The 26,459-nt window shown below is 33.1% G+C and overlaps 7 protein-coding genes across 9 annotated transcripts in view; 4 read left to right on the forward strand and 3 right to left on the reverse strand.

Moving 5' to 3' along the window:
- The window catches only part of LOC109325010 (peptidyl-prolyl cis-trans isomerase-like), a 28,013-nt gene extending 27,054 nt beyond the window's left edge, over positions 1 to 959 (forward strand). Inside the window, exon 2 of the mRNA XM_019557156.1 lies at positions 303 to 959. Coding sequence (XP_019412701.1) covers positions 303 to 830 — 528 coding nt within the window. The 3' untranslated portion in view covers positions 831 to 959. The remainder of the gene's footprint in view (positions 1 to 302) is intronic.
- Positions 2,446 to 5,227, forward strand: LOC109363426 (lysine-specific demethylase JMJ706-like). 3 transcript variants are annotated; one of them, XM_019609687.1, is made up of 10 exons: positions 2,446 to 2,717; positions 2,923 to 3,076; positions 3,168 to 3,387; positions 3,492 to 3,545; positions 3,618 to 3,697; positions 3,782 to 4,059; positions 4,142 to 4,525; positions 4,729 to 4,864; positions 5,077 to 5,109; positions 5,143 to 5,227. In XM_019609687.1, exons 1-9 carry the CDS (start codon positions 2,534 to 2,536, stop codon positions 5,090 to 5,092), a joined length of 1,506 nt encoding a protein of 501 aa, XP_019465232.1. In that variant the 5' UTR covers positions 2,446 to 2,533; the 3' UTR covers positions 5,093 to 5,109; positions 5,143 to 5,227. The 3 variants fall into 3 exon arrangements, with proteins under 3 accessions (XP_019465232.1, XP_019465231.1, XP_019465230.1); XM_019609686.1 differs by having other exon boundaries at positions 5,008 to 5,218; XM_019609685.1 differs by having other exon boundaries at positions 4,729 to 5,218.
- LOC109325659 (putative pentatricopeptide repeat-containing protein At5g59900) lies at positions 5,838 to 9,348 on the forward strand. The gene is made up of 2 exons (XM_019558146.1): positions 5,838 to 8,813; positions 9,056 to 9,348. Exon 1 carries the CDS (start codon positions 5,871 to 5,873, stop codon positions 8,589 to 8,591), a length of 2,721 nt encoding a protein of 906 aa, XP_019413691.1. The 5' UTR covers positions 5,838 to 5,870; the 3' UTR covers positions 8,592 to 8,813; positions 9,056 to 9,348.
- On the reverse strand, positions 9,821 to 13,224 carry LOC109325660 (peptidyl-tRNA hydrolase 2, mitochondrial). Its single transcript, XM_019558147.1, has 7 exons — positions 12,954 to 13,224; positions 12,803 to 12,861; positions 12,494 to 12,553; positions 12,348 to 12,417; positions 10,888 to 10,957; positions 10,215 to 10,241; positions 9,821 to 10,129 (listed from the first exon to the last, which is right to left on the reverse strand). The coding sequence occupies exons 1-7, from the start codon at positions 13,167 to 13,169 to the stop codon at positions 10,080 to 10,082; spliced, it is 552 nt and encodes a 183-aa protein (XP_019413692.1). The 5' UTR covers positions 13,170 to 13,224; the 3' UTR covers positions 9,821 to 10,079.
- On the reverse strand, positions 14,326 to 18,698 carry LOC109325435 (serine carboxypeptidase-like 35). The gene is made up of 8 exons (XM_019557815.1): positions 18,385 to 18,698; positions 16,462 to 16,566; positions 16,142 to 16,330; positions 15,959 to 16,047; positions 15,546 to 15,827; positions 15,050 to 15,186; positions 14,841 to 14,933; positions 14,326 to 14,763 (listed from the first exon to the last, which is right to left on the reverse strand). Exons 1-8 carry the CDS (start codon positions 18,659 to 18,661, stop codon positions 14,505 to 14,507), a joined length of 1,431 nt encoding a protein of 476 aa, XP_019413360.1. The 5' UTR covers positions 18,662 to 18,698; the 3' UTR covers positions 14,326 to 14,504.
- Positions 20,065 to 22,879, reverse strand: LOC109325438 (uncharacterized protein YpgQ). The gene is made up of 7 exons (XM_019557818.1): positions 22,688 to 22,879; positions 22,568 to 22,598; positions 22,439 to 22,457; positions 21,928 to 22,025; positions 20,832 to 20,930; positions 20,519 to 20,691; positions 20,065 to 20,341 (listed from the first exon to the last, which is right to left on the reverse strand). The coding sequence occupies exons 1-7, from the start codon at positions 22,853 to 22,855 to the stop codon at positions 20,255 to 20,257; spliced, it is 675 nt and encodes a 224-aa protein (XP_019413363.1). The 5' UTR covers positions 22,856 to 22,879; the 3' UTR covers positions 20,065 to 20,254.
- On the forward strand, positions 23,888 to 25,962 carry LOC109325437 (ATP-dependent Clp protease proteolytic subunit 2, mitochondrial-like). Its single transcript, XM_019557817.1, has 2 exons — positions 23,888 to 24,247; positions 25,276 to 25,962. Exons 1-2 carry the CDS (start codon positions 23,956 to 23,958, stop codon positions 25,692 to 25,694), a joined length of 711 nt encoding a protein of 236 aa, XP_019413362.1. The 5' UTR covers positions 23,888 to 23,955; the 3' UTR covers positions 25,695 to 25,962.

Below are 26,459 nucleotides of genomic sequence, written 5' to 3' on the forward strand. Positions count from 1 at the left end.
ACCTAGCTATGAATGTATGATCTAGATTTTAACTACAGATTATAATAAATAAATAAAAAATGATAGTTTTTGCAATTCTATTCATTAGGCTTGGTCCATGTTAATGAAAAAGTCCAACATCATATCCGTGTCCTTGGATCAGCACCACTAACTTTAGTCAATCCCAAACTCAGCAACATTACTTTCCCCTAACAAATAACCTGCCACGTGTCAACATCCAACAGATACTTGAGCTATTATAAATATCCACCCTCATCACTCTCAAGCCTCAACCAAACTCTTCTTCTCCGTTAATCATCGAATCTGCTACAATGTCGAACCCTAAGGTTTTCTTCGATATGGCCATCGGCGGCACTCCCGTCGGCCGCATCGTCATGGAGCTACACGCCGATACCACTCCTCGCACCGCTGAGAACTTCCGTGCTCTCTGCACCGGCGAGAAGGGAGTTGGCCGCAGTGGCAAGCCACTCCACTTCAAGGGATCATCCTTCCACCGTGTTATCCCTAACTTCATGTGCCAGGGAGGTGACTTCACCGCCGGAAATGGCACCGGAGGTGAATCAATCTATGGAGCCAAGTTCGAAGATGAGAACTTCATAAAGAAGCACACAGGTCCTGGAATATTGTCCATGGCGAATGCTGGACCCGGAACGAACGGATCTCAGTTTTTCATTTGCACGACGAAGACGGAGTGGCTTGACGGAAAGCACGTGGTGTTTGGTGAAGTGGTGGATGGATTGAACGTGGTGAAGGAGATCGAGAAAGTTGGATCTAGCTCCGGCAAGACCTCCAGGCCAGTGACCATCGCCGATTGCGGTCAAGTCTCTTAGATTATTCACATCACATTACTCTATCCAGTGTCGTTTTGAGTTTTGATGTTAGTTACTAAATCATCGTCGTTGTCGTTGTTACTTTGTTTTATTTTTGGAGTATTGATAGTACGTGGTTCGTATCGTCAATAAAATTACTACGATTATTCACATCACATTCATATAGGTTCGGTTATGATAGAGATTAGAGCATCAGCATTTATTGAAACTGCGGTTTGTCATAACATGAATGAAAGATCTTTGATTGAGATATGTTTACACGTGTCAAAATTATATGTGATTCAACTGCATGGCCTTTTCCAAATATCTGCTATATGTGGCGCCCTACCACCGCACATATCCTTTTGTTGCTTTGCATGGGGATTCACAATTATCTAATTATACTTTTTGTATGACCAATCATAAACATCATGATTAAAAATTAGTTATTGATTATATAATAGTTTGTATGTATACTTTTTCATCTTAACTATTCAAATATGATTTGATATTCTATATTAACGGTTCTAATTCTTATATAGTTTGTTCTCATTTTTGCACATTTTGTATGTATATTATATATAATAGTCCATTTTTGCACATTTTCAAGTATAGTTGAAAAGTTTGGTAGCTCTTATTCTGATTGTAGAATACAAATGCACCTAACAATATCATTGAGCTTAAATTATGTTATATATTATGTAATGCATTCTAAACAGTCTATTCACGTATATCAGTACTAAAGTATTTATTTATAATTGTAATTGATCAGAATTGAGTTTTTCTTTAATAGGATGAACCATGAGTTCAATATATCTCATCCTAAAGTGAACAAATCAAGATATTTTATTAATATAAGCATGAGAAGTTATCATGTTTATAGAAGTATATATATAAATGTAGTATTCTATCACAGATGGTAAACAAGCGAATGAGTGAAAGTTGAGTGCATAATTGAATAGAAATGACCTAACAAAACATATGGGTACTTGAGGAGAGGTTATAAAATCACCTTTTTGTGACATGTACTCACCAACTGAGAATAACAGGAACAGATGGGTAATTTTTAGTTGATAAAGTTGAATGATATCATATACAATAAAAAGTGAAACCTTGATGACATATGTGAGGTGTTTCATATACACTTAAATGATCATACATAATTTTATGTTTCAACTTTCAACTACTTATAAAACATCATTTGTACATTGGTAAAGTTTCATTTTGAATGGTAGATGCCACTTGTCACAATCTGGTCTGCTGGGTAGATCCAATGGTTCAGAGGGTCCCTGTATCCTCTCTCTTTAACTATGCTGCCACCTTAAAGAGAAGTACATTTAACTGACATTGAAATTGAAATATTGTAGAAATCCCAGCAGTTATTGTTGGAAGTTTCTTTCCCTCTTCTCTTTTAACTACTCTTTATTTTATTTTATTCATTTCATGTTCCAGATATCATCATAAGTATAAACACACTACTAACTAATATTGTCGGGGGAAAACTTGTATAGATACGCATGTAACACGTCATATTTTATGGTTTTTGATTCTATCATTTAAGATTAAATTTAATTAAAATTAAAATATTAATGTGTTGTTAAGATTTTATTAGTATCAGACAGGAACAACAAACACAATTCATCATTTAATAACACATGAAACTGGTTTAAAACCAGAAGCATTATATTAGATGGTTGTAAATTAGTAATGCCAACTAAACAAAAATGGGTTTTTCCAGTAGTGGAAGAAAAAGGAAAACAAATGCCAGGAATTCAATTTCTTATAAAGTTGGTGATGTTGAATGGACCAATAATATTCCAGAGTGTCCAGTATATTACCCATCAGAAAAGGAGTTTCAGGATTCTTTTGCTTATCTACATAAGATTGTTCCAGAAGCATCAACTTTTGGTATGCTATACCAGATTGTGTATATAACTTTGCTTATAAAAAAGTGTAACAAAAATCAGAAACTGATTATATAACATGTTAGTTTCCTTAACAAATGTGTGGTCATTTTAATATGAATGGTAAGAAAGTCTTATCTTATATGAGACATGTAGTTTCTGCATTTCTGTTTCCTTTTTAGTTAGAAGAGTTTGTTCTGTTTTCTCAGGTATATGCAAAATTGTTTCTCCTATAATTGCATCTATTCCTGCTTCTGTTGTCTTAACCAAAGAGAAGAAGGACTTCAAGTTTGAAACTAATGTGCAGCCCCTTCGGCTTTCTGAATGGAATGAGAAAGATAAGATCACCTTTATGAAAGGAAGGTAAAAGAATATTGTGTTCATGCTATGCTTTTGATATTTTTTTCAGAATAAAATCATCTATTGTTGTTTTTTTTACTCTTGTTGTGATCAGAAAATACACCTATAAGGAATTTGAGGCTCTGGCAAACAAGGCCTTTCTCAGTAGATTTTACAGTTCAAGAAACCTCTCTTCTTCGTATATTGAGAAGGAGTTCTGGCGCGAAATGGCACATGGCCGTAAAGGTACAGTTGAGTATGGAGTCAATGTTGAAGGTAGTGCCTTTTCATGTGATCCAAATGACAAGCTTGGAAGAAGCAAATGGAATTTGAAGGTTAGTTAATCATATATCAATTTCTATATGTGGCTGTAACATTCTTCTTTGCTTGTAATCATTGTATGGTTAATAAGTTTTAAGTATGATTTCATTGGTATCAGAATTTCTCACGGCTGCCACAATCAACATTGCGCTTAGTTGACAAGGGAATTCCGGTAAGAACGTAATTTTGAAACATAAGTTCAATTTTATTTTATGTTTCCTAATTCCTATGTGATTTTTTTTAGGGAATTACTGATCCTATGCTTTACATTGGGATGCTGTTCAGTATGTTTGCATGGCATGTAGAAGATCACTACTTATATAGGTATTTCTCATAAGAATTCAGTCTCCACCATTTTTTACAGTGCTCATCGATTTCATTTTCATAATATTTCTGTTTTATTTGCAGCATAAATTATCATCATTCAGGTGCAAATAAAATTTGGTATGGCATACCTGCCCATGAAGCCTCTCAATTTGAAGACATTGTCCTACATAATGTGTATTGCAAAAATATCTTATCAAAATATAGAGAGGATAAGGCTTTTCAACTGCTAGCATATAAAACAACAATGTTCCCTCCAAATATCTTCCTACAACATGATGTTCCAGTTTACAAGGCTGTTCAGAAGCCAGGAGAGTTTGTCATCACCTTTCCTAGAGCGTATCATGCCGGATTTAGTCATGGTAATCTATCTACTTTTCGACATTGCGCAAATACACTAGAGATGGTTGTTTATTGTTTATTTGATTATTTTTGTTGATTCAGGTTTTAATTGTGGAGAAGCTGTAAACTTTGCTATTGGTGATTGGTTTCCATTAGGGGCTGAAGCTAGTAAGCGTTACGCGAATCTGAGAATGTTTCCTATAATTCCATATGAGGAACTTCTTTGTAAAGAGGCAATGCAACTTTACAAATTGTCAAAAGACAGAGGTTCTAAGAACTTGGCATGTAATCATGCTACAGTCCTGTCTTTTGTGCATCTTATGCAATTTTATAAGAAGACCCTCTTGCAACTAAAAGGTTCAAAAGAGTGTTCAATTTCATCAAGAACAATAGATACCCTGATATGCTGCAACTGCCACAGAGATTGTTATGTATGTTACATGCTATGTGAGCACTGTTATTCCCATCCAATTTGTCTTTATCATGGTAAGAAATCAATCATTGTATCTTCATTTGGAGAACTTTTATTTCAATTGACTTTCAGTTATAGCTAGTGAAGTTATTCTCTATTAATATGCATTATATTACATGTTCATTTGAGCCATATTGATAAGTTTGAGATTCATTTTGTTAGCATTATGGTTAATGTCTTTACATATGTTCATTGGCTCATTGTTTATGTGATTCAGACATTGCATCAAAGAGGTGCACATGTGGTAGAGAATATACTGTTTTTAAGAGGGAAGACATGTTGGCAATGGAAGATGCTGCTACTAAGTTTGAAGAGAAAGGGAGAACATTGCAGTTGTCCGGGTTTGAGCCCAGGTGCTTACACTTTATGTCTCGCAACTTTATCAACCGAGTTGACTCTTAGGGAAAGTTTGTATCATTTAATTGTTTGATTATTCTTTCATTAGAGGTACAATTGTCTTATTATTCTTTACTTTTGAAATTGAACCTGAAAACAGAAAAAAATTGTGCATGTAGATAAAAGTTCCAGAAGAACTATTACTTATACAGGGTCAATTTCTAAACAGAAAACAAAAGAAGTGACCAGCATCAATATCAAAGTAGAAAAGAGAATAATGAAGTGTCACAGAAAAGAGAGGCCTCTAATAGTGATTGGAAATTGAAATATCCATGCTCCTGCACTATGTTTCAAGACCTTATGATCACTAAGTTTCAAGACCTTATGATCACTAAGTTTCAAGACCTTGAGATCACTAAGTTTCAGGCTCTTGTCATTCATTTTTCAATGCTTATGTTATTTTAGATTTGTATCTTTAAACTATAGATTAGTTTAGCTTTTCCATTCTCTATAACACTTATTTCTTTTTGCAATGTGGCAAAGGAATAAACAATCTGTTTTATGCTCAAATATACTGTTACTGTAAATCCTAGAATCCTGATATTAATCAGGATTTTACTTAATCACAACCTTTTTAAGCATTTACCAACAAATTTAATTATTACTTAGTAGTATTGCATGACTACAAATTTGTTTACCAATAAAATGAAGTTAAATAAAATTTGGATTATTTATAAAAATGCAAAAAGTATAACATGATTATTTCTGATGTATTGTGTTTTTTCAAATAATTTTTAAAATTCAAATAATCCTAATATAAAATGATTTTAAAAAAGTACCCAAAAAATAACTATTATTTGTTTAGTAGTGATAAAAAAATTAATCTCCCAAAAAATGAAATTCTTTGTGAATAATTTTTGTTCATATACATAAATTTGAGAATATATCAAATTAATAATTTTTATAAATAGGGAAAATGGTTTCAAACCCAAAACCAAATCTAAGGTCGAAAGTGAGAGGTAAATGAAGCTCCCACTTCCTCGAACGCTTACACCATTTTCTTCACCTTCTAACCTTTTTCTTCACTCAATTCCAAGTTTCTCCACTTCTTCTCTAAAACCTAATGATGATGACCAAAACGACACGCGTTTTGTATCACTCCTTTCCAACATTCTTCGTGGAAACCAGAGTTGGAACCTCGCCTTCAACGATCCTTCAATTTCATCCACATTGAAGCCCCGCCACGTTGAAATACTCTTGCTCCAAACCCTAGATGATGCCAAATTGGCATTAAGGTTCTTCAACTTTCTCGGTTTGCACAAAAATTTCAACCATTCAATGACCTCGTTTTCAATATTGGTCCATGTTCTTGTTCAAGAAAGGCTTTTTTGGCCTGCTAATTCGTTATTGCAGACCCTTTTACTTCGTGGGTCGGAGCCAAAATCGATTTTTTCAAACCTTTTGGATTCCTATAGGCAATGTAAGTTTTCATCCACTTTGGGTTTTGATTTGTTGGTTCAGAGTTACCTACAAAATAAAAGATTTTTTGATGCTGTGTTGATTTCAAAGCTCATGTTTGTGAATAAATTGTTACCTGAAGTTCGAACATTAAGTGCACTTTTGAATGGACTCTTGAGGATTAGAAAGTTTATAATGGTTTGGGAGTTGTTTGATGAGTCCGTGAATGCTGGTGTCCGACCCGATCCTTATACTTGTTCAGCTGTAGTGAGGAGCTTGTGTGAATTGAAAGATTTTTTTAGGGCTAGGGAAAAGATTCTGTGGATGGAATCAAATAGGTTTGATGTAAGTATTGTTACCTATAATGTCTTAATCCATGGATTATGCAAGGGTGATCGAGTCTGGGAAGCTCTTGATGTTAAAAGATCATTGAGTGATAAGGGTCTTAAGGCAGATGTGGTTACATATTGTACACTAGTGCTTGGTTTTTGTCGGGTGAAAGAATTGGAGATTGCTGTTCAGATTATGGATGAAATGGTTGAAATGGGGTTTGCTCCATCTGAGGCTGCTGTATCTTCATTAGTGGAAGGGTTAAGAAAGCAGGGAAAGATTGACGATGCTTATAATTTGGTAGTTAAGGTTGGAAGTTTTGGTTCTCTGCCGAATTTGTTTGTATATAATGCATTAATCAATTCTTTGTGCAAAGGTGGATATTTGGATAGGGGGGAGTCACTTTATAGTAACATGTGTTCGATGAACTTGCGTCCAAATGATATTACTTATTCTATTTTGATTGATTCCTTTTGCAGAAGGGGGAGGATGGATGTTGCAATATCTTATTTTGATAAAATGATAGCAGATGGAATAAAAGAAACTAAATATGCCTACAACTCTTTGATAAATGGCCAATGTAAGTTTGGGGATTTGAGTGCTGCCGAGTCTCTGTTTACTGAGATGATCAATAAAGGGTTGGAGCCAACTGCGTCAACCTTTACATCATTGATTAGTGGATACTGCAAAGACTTGCAACTACAAAAAGCATTTCAATTATATAATGAAATGACTGGGAAAGGAATTACTCCAAATGTTTATACTTTCACCGCACTTATTTCTGGGCTTTGCAGCACAAATAAGATGGATGAAGCATCCAAACTTTTTGATGAGTTGGTGGAGAGGAATATCATGCCAACTGAGGTAACATATAATGTTATGATTGAAGGATATTGTAGGGACAGTAGCATTGATAGGGCCTTTGAATTGCTTGAAGACATGCTCCAAAAAGGACTTGTTCCAGACACATATACCTACAGACCTCTTATCAGTGGACTTTGTTCTACTGGCAGGGTTTCCGATGCTAAAGATTTTATTGATGGTCTCCACAAGCAGAACTTTAAGTTGAATGAGATGTGTTATAGTGCACTTCTGCATGGTTATTGTCTGGAAGGGAGATTGGTGGAGGCACTAAGTGTTGCTTGTGAAATGATTCAAAGAGGAATCAACATGGATCTGGTTTGCCATGCCGTTCTTATTGATGGTGCTCTTAAGCAGCTAGACAGGAAAGTGTTATTTGGTCTCTTAAAAGAGATGCAAGATCAAGGACTAAGACCCGATAATGTAATATATACAAGTATGATTGATGCCTTCAGTAAAGAAGGCTCTTTTCAGAAGGCTTTTGAATGCTGGGATTTGATGGTTACTGAGGAATGTTTTCCTAATGTTGTGACTTATACTGCTTTGATGAACGGCTTATGCAAAGCAGGTGAAATGGACAAAGCAGGTCTTATTTTTAAAAAAATGCTGGCCGCCAATGTCCCTCCGAATTCAATCACATATGGCTGTTTTCTTGACCATCTTACAAAGGAGGGAAATATGAAGGCAGCTATAGGGCTTCACAATGCAATGCTTGAAGGGCTTTTAGCTAATACCGTAACATATAACATTCTTATACGTGGTTTCTGCAAATTGGGTAGATTTCATGAAGCCACCGAAGTTCTTTCTGAAATGACTGAAAATGGTATTTTCCCTGACTGTATTACCTATTCCACCTTAATTTACATGTATTGCAGAAGTGGCAATGTAGGAGCAGCAGTTAAATTGTGGGATACCATGCTAAACAAAGGTCTTGAGCCGGATTTGGTTGCATATAACTTGCTAATATATGGTTGTTGTGTCAATGGAGAGCTCAACAAGGCTTTTCAGTTGCGTGATGACATGTTGAGAAGAGGGGTGAAGCCAAGGCAAAATTTTCAAGTATTGCAGAAAGGCCAATTAGGCAGCAGCAGTTAAATTATGTATACCATGCTAAACAAAGGTTTAGAGCCTAATTTGGTTGCATGTAACTTTCTGATCTCAACAAAGCATTTGAGGTGCATGATGAGCTTTGGCATTTTGTGGAGAGGAATGAAGCCCAATGCTATGGATTTAGAATCTGTCGAGGCAGAATTATGTTGAGAAGAGGTTAATGCCAGAAGTTGGTGTCATATCCAAATCAGACAAGCCCTATAAAAGGTTAGTATGTGCAAAGTTTATCACTTACAATAGGTTTACCAACGTGTTGGTCTAGTAGTGCAAGGGTCTGCTAGATCCTTAGGATGATCAGAATGTCAATGGTTTGATTCCTAGGAGTGACACTTATTGAGAGGGTCAACCACACACCTCGAAAGAGATTAGTTCTTTACCTAAAATGGTGAAGTAATACCCTTGGTAGTACCAAAAACTTACAATCGGTTTCATTATCTCGTGTTATGTAGAGGAGAAGAAAAAGTTTACAGTGGTGAATAAGAGCACCAGAAGGAGAACCAGAGAAGGATCCCGTCAAGACAAAAAGAAAAAGAAAAGGATTGAATATTACAGAGAGGAAACATAAATACAGATGATTACATTCCCTTAAGAATTGTATGAAATTGTAAGTTTCAATTGAAACTAGTTGCAATTTTGTTTGTAGGAGATTCTTATGTTACCTTATTACTATCTTCAATTCACCTTGCAACTTGAAGATGTTGTAATATTCAAATGCAAAGAAGCAGTGGTATTTTTCCCTCAAGATTGGTGCTTATATACAGAGTACTGTCAAAAATGAAAATATATTGCTTACGAATATAAGGCAATGAACATTTTTTTACTGAATTATATGCAGCATGAACAGTAATTTAGACTCTTTTCAGCCAATGTTAAATATTGATATTAGCAAAATTTTCAATATGCAATGTTTAAGTGTGTTTATTGTTCAAAAGGAAAAGGTTTGCATGAGTGAACACCAGAGATAAGAAACGACTCTTGAGGAGAATGAGTGGATCATAAGTTTTCTCAAGATCAAGTGATCTACCTATTTTTAACCTTTTTTGGTTTCTACCTTTTGTGCTATGAAGTTGGGAAGTAGCAACCAACTTTTACCCAAGAATCCTCATTTCAAGTGAGCGATAGTGAGATTAAACTAATCCACAACATATTTTATGGCCAAAAAAATGCATACATCTCCATAACAGTTCATATAAATAGAATTGCAAAGTTTAGTATAAACTAGTCCATACATGATTCTACCATTTTGTCAGCTAGGATCTTCAAAGAAAAGTCTTCATCATCATCATTATTGTTATGGTCAAGTGTCAACATAAGATTAATTGCAAAACATTTTGCAGAAAGAACATTGGGGATTTTCGCCTTAGGAGGCCTCTAATGTAGTAATGTCCAACACTTCAATCTGTCAATGTCATCCTTCATGAATACTCACTCAGGTTCATGGTGAATGATAGCACATATTGATTGAACAGAAAACTATAGTAGTTTTAGTCCACCTGTTACATCATTTACCACTTCAACAGGTCCTGCAAAAAAAATAGCAGAATAAGTTAAACTACACTTCGGAAAGAAATGCTAAATTGACAAGAGATGTTACTAGAGGAGTATTACCCATAATTGCCATCACTGTTCTGGAATCTGATAGAAAGGAAAGAAAAATATAAGCTAACTATGATAAACATTAAATGTAAACAAACATTTATAACCATATCATATAGCATTTTGATAATAGAGAATTATGGCGTCGTTCTATCCTGCAGCCAACTCGGCCTAGTGGAATTATGGTTTGGATGTTGTTGTGAAGATTTATATACTAGACCTATAAAAAGAAGAATATGGCACAAATGATGAAAGAAAAGCCCATATTCTTCTTCTAACAACTTCAATACATAAATTGAAGTATTTTTTCTCATTGGATGCAACAAAGTAATAGAGTTCAAAATGAACAGACTAAGCTTTTCTTTTCTTCAGACTGTATCTATGAACCATCAATTACAAGTATGGGTTCTGGTTCAATATAGATAACAAAAAAAGGACAATGAGATGGCCATCTTATTTTAGGAGGAGGAATACTATCTCTAGTTTAAATTCTAGCTGTGCACATGACCCCCACAAACACAGCATAATACGAGATCTAGACAAATATACTTCAAATCGAGTGCAAGACCATAATTTTATGTTACTTTTAGGCAGTAAATTAACACAAACAATGATGAAAATTCCAATCATGTGAGAGATGCTACAAATCAATAAGCTACAAATTAGATGCATTTCGAATACTCACTTGGAGCAATCTGCGTTCTCCCAGCATCGATGGTGATATGGGTGGGTAACTTCAGAGATTTAGCCCTTTCCTGATACATTTAATAACAAATTATCTAAAACAAAACCAACTTCTGAGAGAGTTACTATGCATTATAGAATTTGATATCGTAAAAATGGGTGATAAACGTGTAGTATTGGGCATTTGAGAGCAAGGTGAATATAAATTTGTTAACATTGATGTGAAGGATGAAAGAAGATAACAAGGCAAAGTAGACAAATTGATTCATAGACAAAGATATACCAAACAATATTTCAAATTATTGTATATAAACCAAGTAGACAAAACAAAAAAAGTTTAAACTACTTAACATTCTAGGAGTATGTTTGGTTGTCACATAATAAACCTTCAATGCTATTACTTTTTGCTAAAATGAAAGAGTTAACTTAATACCACACATCCTTAAAATATTATTGAAACTTATAAAAAGGATTAGCCAAAGTAATTGCCTTCATTTACTTGAGTTCAAAGTTTCAATGTGAACAGGTCAACATTTTGGGTGAAAATTTTATGCTATGCACACATCCTCTGTCCTTGGCCATTCGTTGTTTATAACTAAAATTCTCAAGCCTCTACTTCTATCATTTTCACAACTCCAAAGTCAAAACAACTTCATTTGTGTTTTTCAAGATATTTTTCCAGACTAAAAACAAATCATATAATGCCCTCAAATAAGCTTTTAACCCTAACAAATTTACAGGACCTATTTATATATTACAGTGATTTTGGGGTAATAAATATTTTTTGTTTCCTGAATTCCCTCCACTTCCTCTCCTGCACACTAATGACTAATCATGTATAACCCAAATTACACATCACTATGCAAGAGCTCTCATCTAAAACAGCTTAAAAGCCTATACATTTGCAGGTGACAGTAAGAATAGAAACTCATTTTCTAAATGTCAGGCATGAAGAAGGTATTTTACACTTTAGTAAAACCCAAACTTTCCTGCCTTATTTTGTATTATGAGCACTGACATTTTCTCTAATAGTCCACTTTTACGCCCATTGACTATACAAGCCTTAAGCAGTTCCTTACGCAACATAGCTGACCCCAAATATAGTTTCATTCTATTTGTTCTTACTTGTTGATTCAAAAAGAGCATGTATATATATATCCATTTTACTCCTAGTCGCTGATCTTATCTTGCATATTTTTCTATGAAATACAAAGTTGACCAGACCACTAATAAAAGCTTAACTTCCAACCACTATTTATATGATTAACGTAAAAGATAGGCAATTTCATATCTTTCTCCCTGGATGAAACCAGGTTATCTAATCAAATTTAATTGTGTGGTCACAACTGTAATAAATAACTGACTAATGTATAGCAGGCAAGTATCCAATAATCCAGCCCTTAAACATATTAAACAAAAAATTAGCTAAAGCAGCGCCATATTTCCCTAAACAATACTTACTTGCAAAGCCAGCATATCTTCTTCAGATTCAATTTTGACAACAACCTTCGGCTGTGCGCACATCTCCCACCTGCGCATCGACAAACTTCAGAATGAAGATAAACAACTCAAGATGACCCCAAGTGAAACCAAGGTTGTTGCAGTACCTATTCAAAGCCTTTGGTGCTCGATTGTGAAGCTTTTTATAGAGACCCAAAGTTGCATGACTACAAAAATAGACAACATCGATTGTGAACCACATATCAGCTAAACAATGTCCATTGAAATGAAATAAGACAAACAAACATGTTGTTTTGGATGAAAAAGAAAACAAATTCGAAGCAATAAATTAGTTATTGGGGATGAGAGGATTGTTATGTTAATGCGCTTCTACAAAATACAGCAACAGATATTTTATTCAGCCTAATATCTTAGACTCTCACAATATTCAAAGTTTTAAGTGAGATTGTAGCTACCTGCATTGAGCAGCAATTTTTCCTTTACCCATCTTAAGATCATTCCTAACAACCAATATCTGCAATAAAAAAAGGAACAATTTTGGAAATAACCCATAAAAAATGAACTAGTGGGTTGGATGAAAAAGAATGAAAATTGATGAATACCCACCATTTTAAAATCATCGAGAATTTCAGCGAGTTGTTCAATGGGGAGTGGGTCTTTGAATTTGGATTTACCATTGTTCTTCTTATTAAAGTTGTTATCTTTAGGATGAGACCTAAGTGAGGAAATGAGAAAACGAGAAGGATAATGAGAACCGATGAAGTAACCGAAAGCAAGATAACCAGCCCCAACTAGAATGAAACTCAACCATGTAAGTTCCATTGATAACTCACTTCAGATGTTACTAGGGTTTCAGACTCACGTTCCCTCTTTTTGTTTTTTTATAAAGACTAAATATTTAACTTAATATCTCAAAAATTAAAAAATGGATAATTCCAAGCATAACTAATAGATTAATCTATGTTCCTTTGATAAAGTAGGGACCACCCATTTTGACATTATAAGATTTTTTTCTACTATAAAGTTTTTTTCATTTTGGTGAATGAACTAATATTTTTTGGCATGTGTAGCTATTACTCCCAACAAGTATTGTTTATAATATTATATTATATTTTTTTATCTTTTAATCATTATAGGATTTAGCGGAACCTTATATTATTAGACCGATAAATTGTTGGATATAAGATATTTACATGGCTCATTTGATTTTTGACAAAGATCTTAAGTTGAGATCAAATTAGTATTTTCTGGATTAAAATATTGTCAAGAAATAATTTCTTTTGAAAATACTAATTTGACATCAACTTAAGATATTTGAGTACAACTTTTATTTTTTTAAAAAGCAATTTCGCACAAATAAAAAATCTAGAGAAATCAAGTTAGATGTTGATTCATAAGTAAAACTCTAAATGACAAAAACAACAACTTATTAATTAAAAGATGTGATATATGATGTTATTGACTCTCAATTATTTATCAACATTTCATAACAGAATTTCATCAATGCTTTCTTAGACCAAAGTTTAAAGCCGAAAGAACCCTATACATCACTCATGTTCTAATATCACTCTTGCAATCTTATTCAGGCTTGAGAAAATAAGGCTTCCTAGAGTTCAGGGTGTACCATTTGGTATTTATTTGATGCATAACACAAGTGCAAAAATGACCAAATAATATGTTTGCAGAATCCAGATTTTTGAAACAAAACTTACCAAAACTCTTCACACTTTCTTCTTCATTTCCAAATAATATGTTTGCCTCTGGTTGGTGGTTGAGGTTGGTTGTGAATGTGATTAAAAAATGACCAAATTTGTAGTGAAAATGGACATTTCTTTCAGATATATAGCTAATGTATCCTTCAGGAGGAGACAGGTGAAGACTAACCCATTATTTCAATGCATAGTTAGTGAAGTAAGTGCAACTCTTCCCAACAAAATATCTTCTATAATAATATGAACCACAAAATTCACTCCAAAATAAGAAATGGTGCCATAATTTGTTTATATAATTATGGATACCCGTCATTGCAAATTAAGTTCAAGAGTTTAAACTAACTTATCAAACTAAACATAACTAATAGATTAATCTGTGTTCCTCTGATACATGGCAAAACAGCAGCATATAAGGCACACATGAATATGGCGAACTTTTCTAGAACTAGAAGCGAGAAGAAGGGAGGGTTTGAGCAGAGAGGAAATGAGTGAAGAGAGAAAGGGATTGGTGAGGTGCAAAGACCGGAACCTGATGACCAGCACCTCTAATGGTTACAAATGTAAGGCCACCTTCATACTCTTCCATCCACCCTGCAACTTCATTCTTATCAAACCATGCTCTCCACCCTTTCTTTACTTTCAATCCCATCTTCTTTATGCTGTATCTTGTTGATGTCACTGGTACTCTACCATCAGTGTCACCACTGTATGCATGTGTTAATCATTGATTTCGTGATATAACTCAAATATATGAATTCAATTACAAGCTGTTTTCGAGTACCTGTAGATCCATATGCGTAAGCCGGCATGTAAGAGCTTTTGAATAATTGGCAGGACTGTGTTTGGTGAGTCATTCCATTTCTGAATTACAGAGCTACACAGAACATTGCAACTAATTCTAGTTATACTATTTACATGGAAAATGTACTTGCTAGGAAGGTGAATTACAAGTTTGATATTGAAGTAATTCTAGTTATATACTATTGATACCTGCAAAGGGTATAGGGATATGATAAGTTGGTAATATTGGCATGCAGGGCCTTTTGGACATCCTTATCATTGAAATATTTGGCGACATAATCCTCTGTACAGGGATCGTATCCCGATGGTAGTGTATGCCACAACTCCTAAAATTCAACACAAAGACAAATATGTAGTATACATCAATAATCAAACTGATTGCAATCTTTTCCTGTCCGCGAGGATCCTATCAGAGCGCCTTCTACTTCTAATAGGCCATGAACTAGATCAGAATCATTCTCAACGAGTTCATAAAAAGTGATCCCATTTTTTTCTTTAGGTCCAACCTCATACTTAATAGGTGCACCAATCATCAATGATATAATGTTCATGTCATTAGAATCAGTTTTTGTTCTGTATTGCAGTTATATTAACTTAATCTAAGATTCGGATGAATTGTAATTACTAGCACTTAATTTGTTTATGCATTCTCTAATATACTTTCAGCAGATTCGGAATGGCTTACATGTCGTGTGAGAAGATGAGGAGCAACAAGAAGTTTGGGTGAAACTGCTCTTTGATATTTATTGAGGCAAATGGGTGAGTAAATGCTATATATGTCAATATCTGAGTAAGCTTGCAATAGCCCTGTAACATGCAAATCACAAGCCTTTGTTTGATTTTCTGCTCTAAAGTCACAATCATTGTTTATCCCATGGTATATTTCATCTGAGATGATAGCATGGCTCCAAGCATAATCAATCATTCCATTTGTATCTGTAAGATCATTGATCACAGCATTTCCAATCTGAATTTTACCCACAAAAAGTTTATTTGTTAACCATTTGCTATGTTTGTGTAAGGTATAATGCATAAAATTCTATCTCATAAGGTGACTATAATATTTAAGATAATTTGATGATAGTCCTATATAGTTACCATGAATCCCTTGAAATTTATTTGAGTACTCTTTTTGGTATGTTTGTTTCCTTCATAGATAAGTTCAGCAAGCTGTGGAACATAATGGCCTATAAATCCAAACATACAAAAATGTACATTAGCATTTATCTTTTTACTTATGAAGATGTTAAGTTAAAGTTAGAGATTGATATACAATGGTACCTGCATAACTCTCTCCAGCAATATAAAAATCATGGGATCTAAAGCTTGGGAACCTTTTGAACCAACCAACCAAAAATGCATAGTTATCAATAGCAGAAACTCGATCTCCAAGTTCATGCAAATCTTTGGAAATGTTTGTGTAAGAAAAGCCAACACCAATTGGTGACTCCAAGAATATGATATTTGCAACTATGGCATGGGAAAGTGAAGTTACACAAAGATATTAGAGACCTGAATTATAAATGAAATTAAATATTTCAAGCAACCCAAAATTAAAAATGACAAAGATAATGAAATTATGTAGAAAGTTTAATTATTACCTTTGTTCCATGAGAATTGGTTAAGTGTTAGTCCTTCTTTGTCTTTAACTAGAAATGGACCAAGCTCTCTTGCAGCTCCATATGCAATGGAGGAACAACCAGGTCCTAGTACACATTTTTTTAATTATCATCATCACTTATTAATCAAATTTCTTGCAAATTAATCTATTTAATTTGATTTTCAGTGGAATGTAATTAATCAAAACATTATAAGTCAAATAAGGGTAGGTGGTTTTTTCCTATTGTTCCATTTGGTATAGATTGTGTTATTATATTATAACTATAAAATGTAACAACTATAAGAACTCTCTTATGTAATATTCTTATTCATCTGAAGGGGTAATGATACATGCACATGTAAGAGAGAGAAATGCAACAAAAGAAATTTGTCCATGGTGAAAATGTTAGGTATAATTTTTGATCTTGTTGTAAATGAGACTCGTGAATGCATAGGGTCCTTTCTCTTTTGTCTTTACCATGGACCACCCTTGTCTGTTAAAGTCACTGGGTCCTATAGTGGAGTGGACTAAACAATTTGAAAGCATTCAAAGAAGAAAGAGGGCAATCCAAATGAACAAATCAATTGTACTTAACTATGTCTCATTTTCTGTCCTAAGTCTATCATATTTTGTCACGTGAATAAAAGAAAAATTCTAAAAATAAAAAATAACAAAAAGTCACATCTTGATTGGCTTAGGGTATAAAATAAGATATCGTTTAAAACATGTGATTAATCCAAATCCATCATTCCACATGAAAAATGCAAAAGCCACATACATGTACCACTTGGAAAAATAGATTCTTTTAAATATGTTTGAACAAAGGGAGTAAGGGTAGTGTATGTACTAGTACTATGCTCAAATAGTACTATAGTACTATGCTCAAATAGTACTATAGTACTAACTGTTTAACATATATTTTTGGTTTAGTAGTCCAAATTTTCACTTTAATATACTTATTAGTAATGTTGAGTAATAGTATATTCAGTTAAAATTATTTATCAGGTTGAAATTTGATTTTTGTTTAAAAAAATTAATAATAAATGCCATAGAACAAGAAATGGAACAGATTAGAAGAATATTTAAAAAAAATGGTGTGTAATCTGAATTATATATTGTAGTAACTGAGTAGTAAATAGTAAGAATTTAACATTCTGCCATCAATCAAATGCAACAGCAGGGAATATTCCCACTCTGTTTTTGTCTTTGTAATTGTGATGACAATGTCTCAGTTCTTGGTATGTATATATATTATCAGATTGTTACTTAATGTATGACAAGACAAAATGTACTTTGGACGCTGTGAACATTGGTAACAGTGAGGGAGCATATGTCCTAAAAATATATATTAATTCATGTACCACTTATTTTTTATTGATCAAAAAAATATAAAATTAATGTATATTTAATTTATGTTTTACTTTTTTGACCGAGAAAAAATAAATGGATATCAAGTGATACAAATTTTGGTAGATACATATTTTACTTTTCTCCTCATTCAATAACCTTAAAATTTATCTCAAACTCTTTCTCTGAACGATTTGTTTTACAGAACAAGTTTCAGCATAGAAAAGAAGGATCCAGAGTTAAATGATCTTACCTAAATTTTACACCCCTTTCTGTTATTGTTTCTAAGTTTGATACTTTAATAATTGACGACAAATAAAATAGAGAGAAAATAAAAGTAATTTAAATAATTGATATATAACACTAAAGTCAAACAACCCTAAATTACTTAATATGTTTTATTTCTTTTAAATGACAAACAATATGAAAAAGAAGAAGCTTAAACCATAATTAAATTGTTATAAAGAGAGATTTTTTTGTTGAAACTCATTATAGTAATTTTTCTTGTATAAAAGATTGCACTTAAATATAATATTGAAAGGGTACAGAAAAAAAGAGTGGAAATTAAAGTGCATACCTCCATTGAGCCAAAGCACAAGAGGCTTATGTGAGGGTTCTTGTTGAGCTTCAAAGAACCAGTAGAACAATGCCTTCTCTTCATTTGGTCTTAGCTTCACATAACCAGCATAGTGTCTGAATTTCACCGGGGGCTGCCCCGGCAAGTTATTTACTATGTCAGTCTCTTGTTGTCGTGCCTCCATATCGAAATATTCTCTCATGGAAGCAACAGTAGAGACTGACATAGTAGTAATGATAAGGAGGCAGCATGAGAGTATGGTACAGAAAGTGGGCATTGTTGGATTTGAGATGAGCTAGTAGTACAGGTTTTTCATTAATAGTGGAGAGTGGGGGACTTATATATACATGGTCATATTGTAGAAAGTTAAAAGGTAATAATAAAAGTAGGTAATATTTATATATTTTTTATGTAAAAATTTATATATACTTAATATATCATCTATTATTTATCTGTATTATTTTTTGTGAAAAGTAATTAAATAGTAGATTATACAATAATAATATCATGTACATTTATTTCCCCTCCTAATAAAATAAAAAGGGACATTGCCATGTTGAATCTTTGTCCACAATTACAAAATGAATTCATTTATGATATGTAATCCAAGTTTTGATTTATTATTAATTAAAGTAATCATACCTCGGAAACACAATAGCATTTTGTGTCAGTAATTTTTTTAAGGTTTAGGAAAGGATAACGAGTTAGAATAAGATAATATACCAAGTCTACAATTCTCGATGCAATAGACTGTTATTTCTCAATATAATAGTGTTGCTTTGGATTTGTTATTCTATTGATATTAACATTTTCCTTTTTATTTATTTATGGAACACAATTTTAAAAAATAGTATGGACAATTGAAATATATATGTTTTCTTGAAAACAATAAATAATATTAGGAGAGAGAATAAAGATATATTCCAAATGGACCGTCAAAAGTAAAAATAAAATGCTGTATAACTTTTACTTTTTATTTATAATGAGAAAATAAACATCTCTATCCTTAAAAGCAAAATAACTCACTTTATGTACGCATGCATGAGTAAGTGGAAAGCATTGCTCCCTTGTGGTAAGAAAGATTAATAAGAACAATTATGCACTTGTTCAGATGATGTCGCTGTATCTATGTTTATGATGATTTCAAGATGTATAGGTTTTTAAAGTGTTATCATTATCGTAATTAACTCTGAAATAAAAAGTAATACAAATGAATGATAAATAATGTACTGATGGTATATAAATCTTTATGCTGTCAGTACGTAGATATTAGACTCAACAATAAAAATAACTTGTTACTTAATTTCTTTTTTATTTTACTTGATTCCAAGTTTTTTTTCTCTCTAATACCAATAGAATTTGATTTACCTCTTCATTCTCGTGTTCTGTTTTGTCGTGGTTCCCATTTTCAATTTCTTGGTAGCTGGAAAAGTTCCTTCTTGACAAGTACTAATGAAAATAGAAAGCTCCTTCGAAGTTCAAATTAAGGTATACTGCATATTTGTAGGCTTTGTACCTTTTCATGCCATATAGGTGAAAACAGAAATGTTTTCGAACACAAATTTGAAAGAAGAGGGCAATGTAGATCTGCATATACAAATCATTTACACTTCACCCATCAAATTTCGGTTTTACCCTTATAGCATGAAATGGGATATAAATTTATTTCTCAAACTCTCTACCAAGCAAAAACTAATGAATACTAATACTCTTGTATATAATAATGTGAACAATTCTCAGCATCTTGAAGTAGCTTAAATAGTTTGCATGATACATTTAAGGAAGAGTCTCATACAGAAAGCTTACTCATACTCCAAGAGTTTTAGTACTAATGTTGAAATTGATAGAGATAAGAACAAGTGCTTACACATTAGCTTAAACCATTCCATTCTTCATAGAATTCTTTCACAAATTCCTCCATGAACTTATGCCTTCTCTCAGCCCTCCTTTGCCCGGCCTGAAATTGGTAGCTAGGCTTCAAACTCCATGATTAATACATAGGCATATACTTATTGACAAACTTACCATGGAAATCTATGTCGTTTAAGTATGCATAAGACAAATTTCGCAACATGGAAAAATGAACAGTGAGATATTAGTGAAAAATTGAAGTCGTAAAAAATCAAATGGACACCTTGGTTTTCATCATATCTTTGAGCTTGAGAAGCTTCTCATGAAAATGATTAATAGTAGTTTGCTGCTCGGAGTTTATATATTGCTCCTTAGATAAATCAGACCGTGGCAGAATGGCAGGATCATGCAAGAGCCTATTCCTACTCCCACCAAAGGTGAAACACCGCGCAATTCCTGACATTAAAGGGACAGAGTAAGGAATTTATACTTGAATATCCTAGTTAATATCCAGGCTTTAGAATTTCCGTGCAACATATATTTAAGTAAACTTTTAGCCTCCACTGAAAAGCTGAAAGACAGTAAATTCCACCTACCTATAGCACCAATAGCATCAAGTCGATCAGCATCTTGCACAACTCCAAATTCTGGAAAACATTCAGTATTTCCATTTCCAGCCACCTCCTCTTTGAAACCTGAATATGAAAAGCATCTTAAACTTGTAATTTCAAATAAAAAAGCATTGGAAAAGCAGGTTATTATTTAGAAAATGCAGGCAACTTACAAAGATACCAAGTTATACGAAGAATCCTATATGAATATCTACTAATAATATTTTGAAGATATGCGCAAAATGGTACGAAAAGCACAAGAACTATTATTATCAGGTCAAATGCACATGTTCCAGATATAATACAGAATACATCAACAAGGGTTTTTTGCTTGAGCTGTTCTCGGAGCCTACTTTTCTTAGAGTAGAGAAAGGACTTGTTTGAAATATAAAATCAATCTTGTTTTTTCACCTAATAGCTTAAGCTTTTAAAACAGACAGACTTTAATATTGCATGGCACCAGAACCTCCTTGACCAAGTAGTCAGAAGTTCAATCCTTGTCACCCTCATTCTTCTAAAGTCAGTCGAACTTCAATACTTGGTAGAGTGGTCAATCTAAGCTGCACGGATACGGGTACGAGTACCAGCATCGACAATGATACAAGGTATGCATAATTTCTAAAAACTAAGGCATGGGTATGACAGAATATAAAAATATAATTTTAAAAACAAAACATAAAAAGTAATCAAATCATTTAATAATTACAATTTTCATGATATTCTAACTACAAGGATTCAAAAAGACATCATGAAGTATTTCAAGCTGTGTATTCCAAGAAAGGATTTCCCGAAAACTTATTGCATTTGCAGGCACCTCTTTGTACAGTCAAGGAGTTGAATAGGAATGAAAATATAAAATATTAAATAGCATAAGAAATCCTAACAGATCACTTTATCTCCATTTGAGATCATACAGCAAAGAAAGAAGTAGATGATCTTATCTTTTTAGTTACTTACATTACATGCAAAAACATATCCTCAATATTTCAGCTAAACTTATATTTAATTACAATTGTAAAGGAAATCAAGTAGTAAGAACAACAGTGTGGAGCATAAAAGAAAAAGTTTTCCACTGACTCACCCATTCCCTTTATAATCTTCAAAATCTTTGACTTGATATTCTCCTCAACTCCTTCTTCATTGAGAAAATTCTCAACAATTTTTTCCTCAGATGGATCCCTAGATGAACAAGGAATAACTCAAATGAGGAAAAGCAAAGAAAAAAGAGTTAATAAAAATGTGAATTAGTGGAAGCACTATATCATGAACTTCTAAAATTGTTAGTTACCAAAATGTTAATCTCACCACTTTTTCTATCGCAACAAAACTCCATTCACCCATCATATACTTAGTAAGGGGCTTTTGACATAGATAATGAATGGAATTAAAATTTGTAAAAATGTTTGTTAACATTACATCTCAAAACCAATTGACCAATGAGAGGGGTAGCCGAACAGGTATTTAAACTATTCCCGAGACAATGAGATAGACGATGTGAGACTTACTTTCCGACAATGTTATTAATGCAAATAAAAGCATAGATAGCATGAGTAACAAAAACAACAAAGTTGTATTGAGATGACGTTGCGAACCTGATGTATTTGTAATCAGCTACAGTTAAGTTATGAAGAAAAATAGTGAAATTATTAGTAAACTAGTATAGTATGAATGGAAAATGATCAAATAAGAAAAAAAAAGTTAATGAGAATGATGATGATAACCTATATCATGAAAAAGTGCAGCAAGTTCAACCTGTTAAATGATAAAAATGTTAGAAAAAATGAAGAAATGGAGATTGTAATAGTAAGAGTGTGAATGAAGAGTAGAAATTAGGAAGTTACAATATGCATAGAATCAGAATCTGAAGAGAGGCCTTCCTCAGAGGCAAGGGAGAGAGCAATGTGACGAACTCTACGAGCGTGAGAAGCATCGTGAGAAGCATCTTGAGATTTCATTGCTTTCTCAACAATTTCCTCTGCTTTTCTTACCCTTTCTTCTCTCCTCCCCATGTCTCTCACCGTTTTGCTATGAGGGTGCCAAATAAGCCTGAATGTGTTGTATAATGGGTGAATATCATCCATTTATTATTGGAAGACGTCATTTTTTGAACCTAGATTTTAAGAAATTCGACCTTAAATGATGATCGGGTTAATATTTGAATTCTGACCCGACTCTTAAATATAATGCAATATATTTTAAATAAAACTCTTCACTATTAATTATTATTTTATTGTTATGAATATGTAATTTGACATATAAAATTATGCATGTATATATTTTTAATTAGGTATGTATCATAAAAAGTTAGAGAATGAATATATTTTCGACCAAATAGATGTCATTATTTTATACACAATTGAATAGAGATAACAAACATGATGATCGAGTGACCATGAGATGGGTCGGGTCGGGTCTTGCATGTCCCCTGCCTAGCGCTAAATATCTACTAAGTCTAATTTTTGAACCCTAATCTGCCTTTAGACTCGATAAAACTCGACCTTATTTGGATCCGATCATGATCAGACCATACTGAGTGAATAAGTAGAGTCAATTCTTGCTCACCTCTAGTTGTAAATATCAAGAGTTTAATTTCTGGAAGTCACACACATTAGAAATGACAACATACATCTAGAAAAATAATTAACTCTTTATCAATAAGATGATAGTATATCTTTGGAGGTGAACATCTGACATGGAGTGGTATACTTTATGGTACAAAAGATGTGCTCCCATATATTTGGTAGTACAAAAAAAATATTGGATGTGATAAATAGTATCAAAAAAATCTTTTAACCAATCTGTATAAACCCTTGACATGAGGAAAATATGGTTGGAGGGCAAAATTAGATATAGGATTCATTACATACTCATTTTCATGTAATTTTAGGAGAAAAGTGAATTGATTATTGATGTCAAAATAATATATATATATATATATATATATATATATATATATATATATATATATATATATATATATATATATATATATATATAAATTAAACAAAAAAAGAAATAATAATAAAAGAAATAAAGAAGGGAAATTTGGAAGCATAACATCCTGAAGAAGTGAGAGAAGCCCTAATCGTAAAATCCAGAATCTGATACGATGAGAGGCATCCTTCAGAGTTCAAAGCTGATTGCAACAAATCTTCTCTTCAATCATCATCATCGTCGTGCATATAGCGTTATTCCAATGGTTATAGAACACTCTTCCAGAGGAGAAAGAGCTTATGATATCTTCTCTCGTCTTCTCAAAGAGCGAATCGTTTGCATCAATGGTCCAATCTCTGATGATACTGCACATGTTGTTGTTGCTCAGCTTCTCTTTCTCGAATCTGAAAACCCTTCCAAACCTATTCATATGTACCTCAATTCCCCTGGTGGCGCCGTCACCGCTGGTACCAATTTCCATTCTTACTACCCCATTTCAATTTATTCTTCTTTTACCTTCTTTAATTGCATAATTTTGTTCAAAATGTTATCTTTTACCATATCTTATCATGTTGGTTCATCAAATTCTAAGTGTCTTATCTCTCTCTCTTATCCGATAGCGTTAAGGTTATGTTATTGTTTGGTTTTTTGTTAAAAATGTGATTTTTTTTAAGAACCCATTTTGATGAATACCATTAAAACCTGCAAGATTTTATATGATGGATGCATTTGCAAGAATCCCCAATTTTCTCATGTTTAGAAGCTGATAAGCTCCTCATGTTGCAAATTATATGAATCTTATTAGGCTCAATTACTCCTTTGCTTCACATATAGTTTTACTCTATTCACTTCAGTCCCTTCTGCTCAAAATATTCTTCAACGGTGCTTCTAATTTTCAAGCTCTTTATTTCATGTTGCAAATCCTAAAAAATATCATATGATTTTTGTTAGGTTGAATTTTTCATTTGCACCATATAGTTCCACTCCAAATTCCCTTCACTCCCCACAATTTAGTATCCTCTGTAAAGGTGCTTATAATTCTAAAACAATGTAAATTGGTCCGTATATGTAATTTTCTAATAATGCAAAATGTTCCCTGTCATGTTCCACCACTTTAATTTTAATACTTAATTATTCAATATTTTGTTTCTTTCAAATAAGCTTATTTTCATAAACTTATTTTAAAAGCTATTGAAATAAGCTAAACAAATCTTTTAGGTAAGTTATAGGCTATTTTTAGTAAGTTGTTCCAATAAGCCTAAATAAGTTCGTTATAAGCTCTCCCAAACCCTTTATAAGTAGGGAACACTCCCAATTGATAGAGAACATTTAGCATTGTTTGATAACGATGGGAACTTTTTAAAATGACTTTAAACTATATGCTCTAAATTGAATTATAAGTGAAACTGTAAGACCAATTCATGAATTTACCATTTCAATAATTATTATTTTAGCATGTATGGTATTCTGATGCTTGCATCGGTGTTATTTGTAGGCCTTGCAATTTATGACACTATGCAGTACATTCGCTCTCCTATTAATACAATATGTTTGGGTCAAGCTGCATCCATGGCTTCTCTCCTATTGGCTGCAGGAGCCAAGGGTCAAAGGCGTGCTCTTCCAAATGCAACAATCATGATTCATCAGCCTTCAGGTGGTTATAGTGGCCAGGCAAAGGATATTGCAATTCATACGAAGCAGATTGTTCGGATTTGGGATTCATTGAATGAATTGTACAAGAAGCATACAGGCCAACCAATTGACATTATTCAAAAGAATATGGATAGGGATTATTTTATGACTCCGGAAGAGGCAAAGGAGTTTGGGATTATTGATGAGGTTATTGATCAGAGACCAGCAGCTTTGGTTTCTGATGCTGTTTCTAACGAAGGAAAAGATAAAGATTCAACTTAGAGCTGGAGGGTAAGATTTCGTTGAGAAATCCTTGCTGTATTTAAATGCCATGTCTCCCACCTTATGTATAAACTGCAATTGATATGATTTATCAATTAGACATGATCTTTGTCAGTTTCGGTTATTAGATTTGATCATTGCATTTCTGTTTTGTCCTCAATCGGTTTTATTGGCATTTTTTTCCCTGTAACAGATTTTGAACTTTAACTATCCTTATCTTGAAGTTGCTAATTATCCACAATAATATCAGGTGAATGTTTTGTTGAGGACATCTAATTGTATATTTGACTGCTATTTTTATGTGTGTGAAAAGTAAAACTTTGATATCTTAGTGTGTTGGATTATTTCTGTTATATCACCATTTCTTCATTCGAAAAATTAGCATATTGATTATATCATATGAGTAGGAACCATCTCAAGAAATTGATTGATTAACACGATGATGGGCTCTGTGGAGAACATGTCATTACTTTTGTTATTTATTAATTTGAGGCTAATAATAAGAGGGGTATGGAGCAAGAGAAAGTAGAAGTTTTGGAATGTTGAAGCCTTGTCTTGGTCTTAGCATAATGATATACTAGGATGGAACAATGCCTTCAAAGCATTTTGAATTTGAGATAGGAACACACCCAGTTGAAATAATATTTTGCTTTAGCTCCTATCCACATCCCATAAATACTTATAATGGTGTGCTACAAGTGCAAGTGATGGAAATTTATTTTTATTACGTAGATAACTCAATAGATTATTGAGTTAACAAAGTTA

Source organism: Lupinus angustifolius, chromosome LG13 (assembly GCF_001865875.1).
Source record: "Lupinus angustifolius cultivar Tanjil chromosome LG13, LupAngTanjil_v1.0, whole genome shotgun sequence".
Lineage (NCBI taxonomy): Eukaryota > Viridiplantae > Streptophyta > Magnoliopsida > Fabales > Fabaceae > Lupinus > Lupinus angustifolius.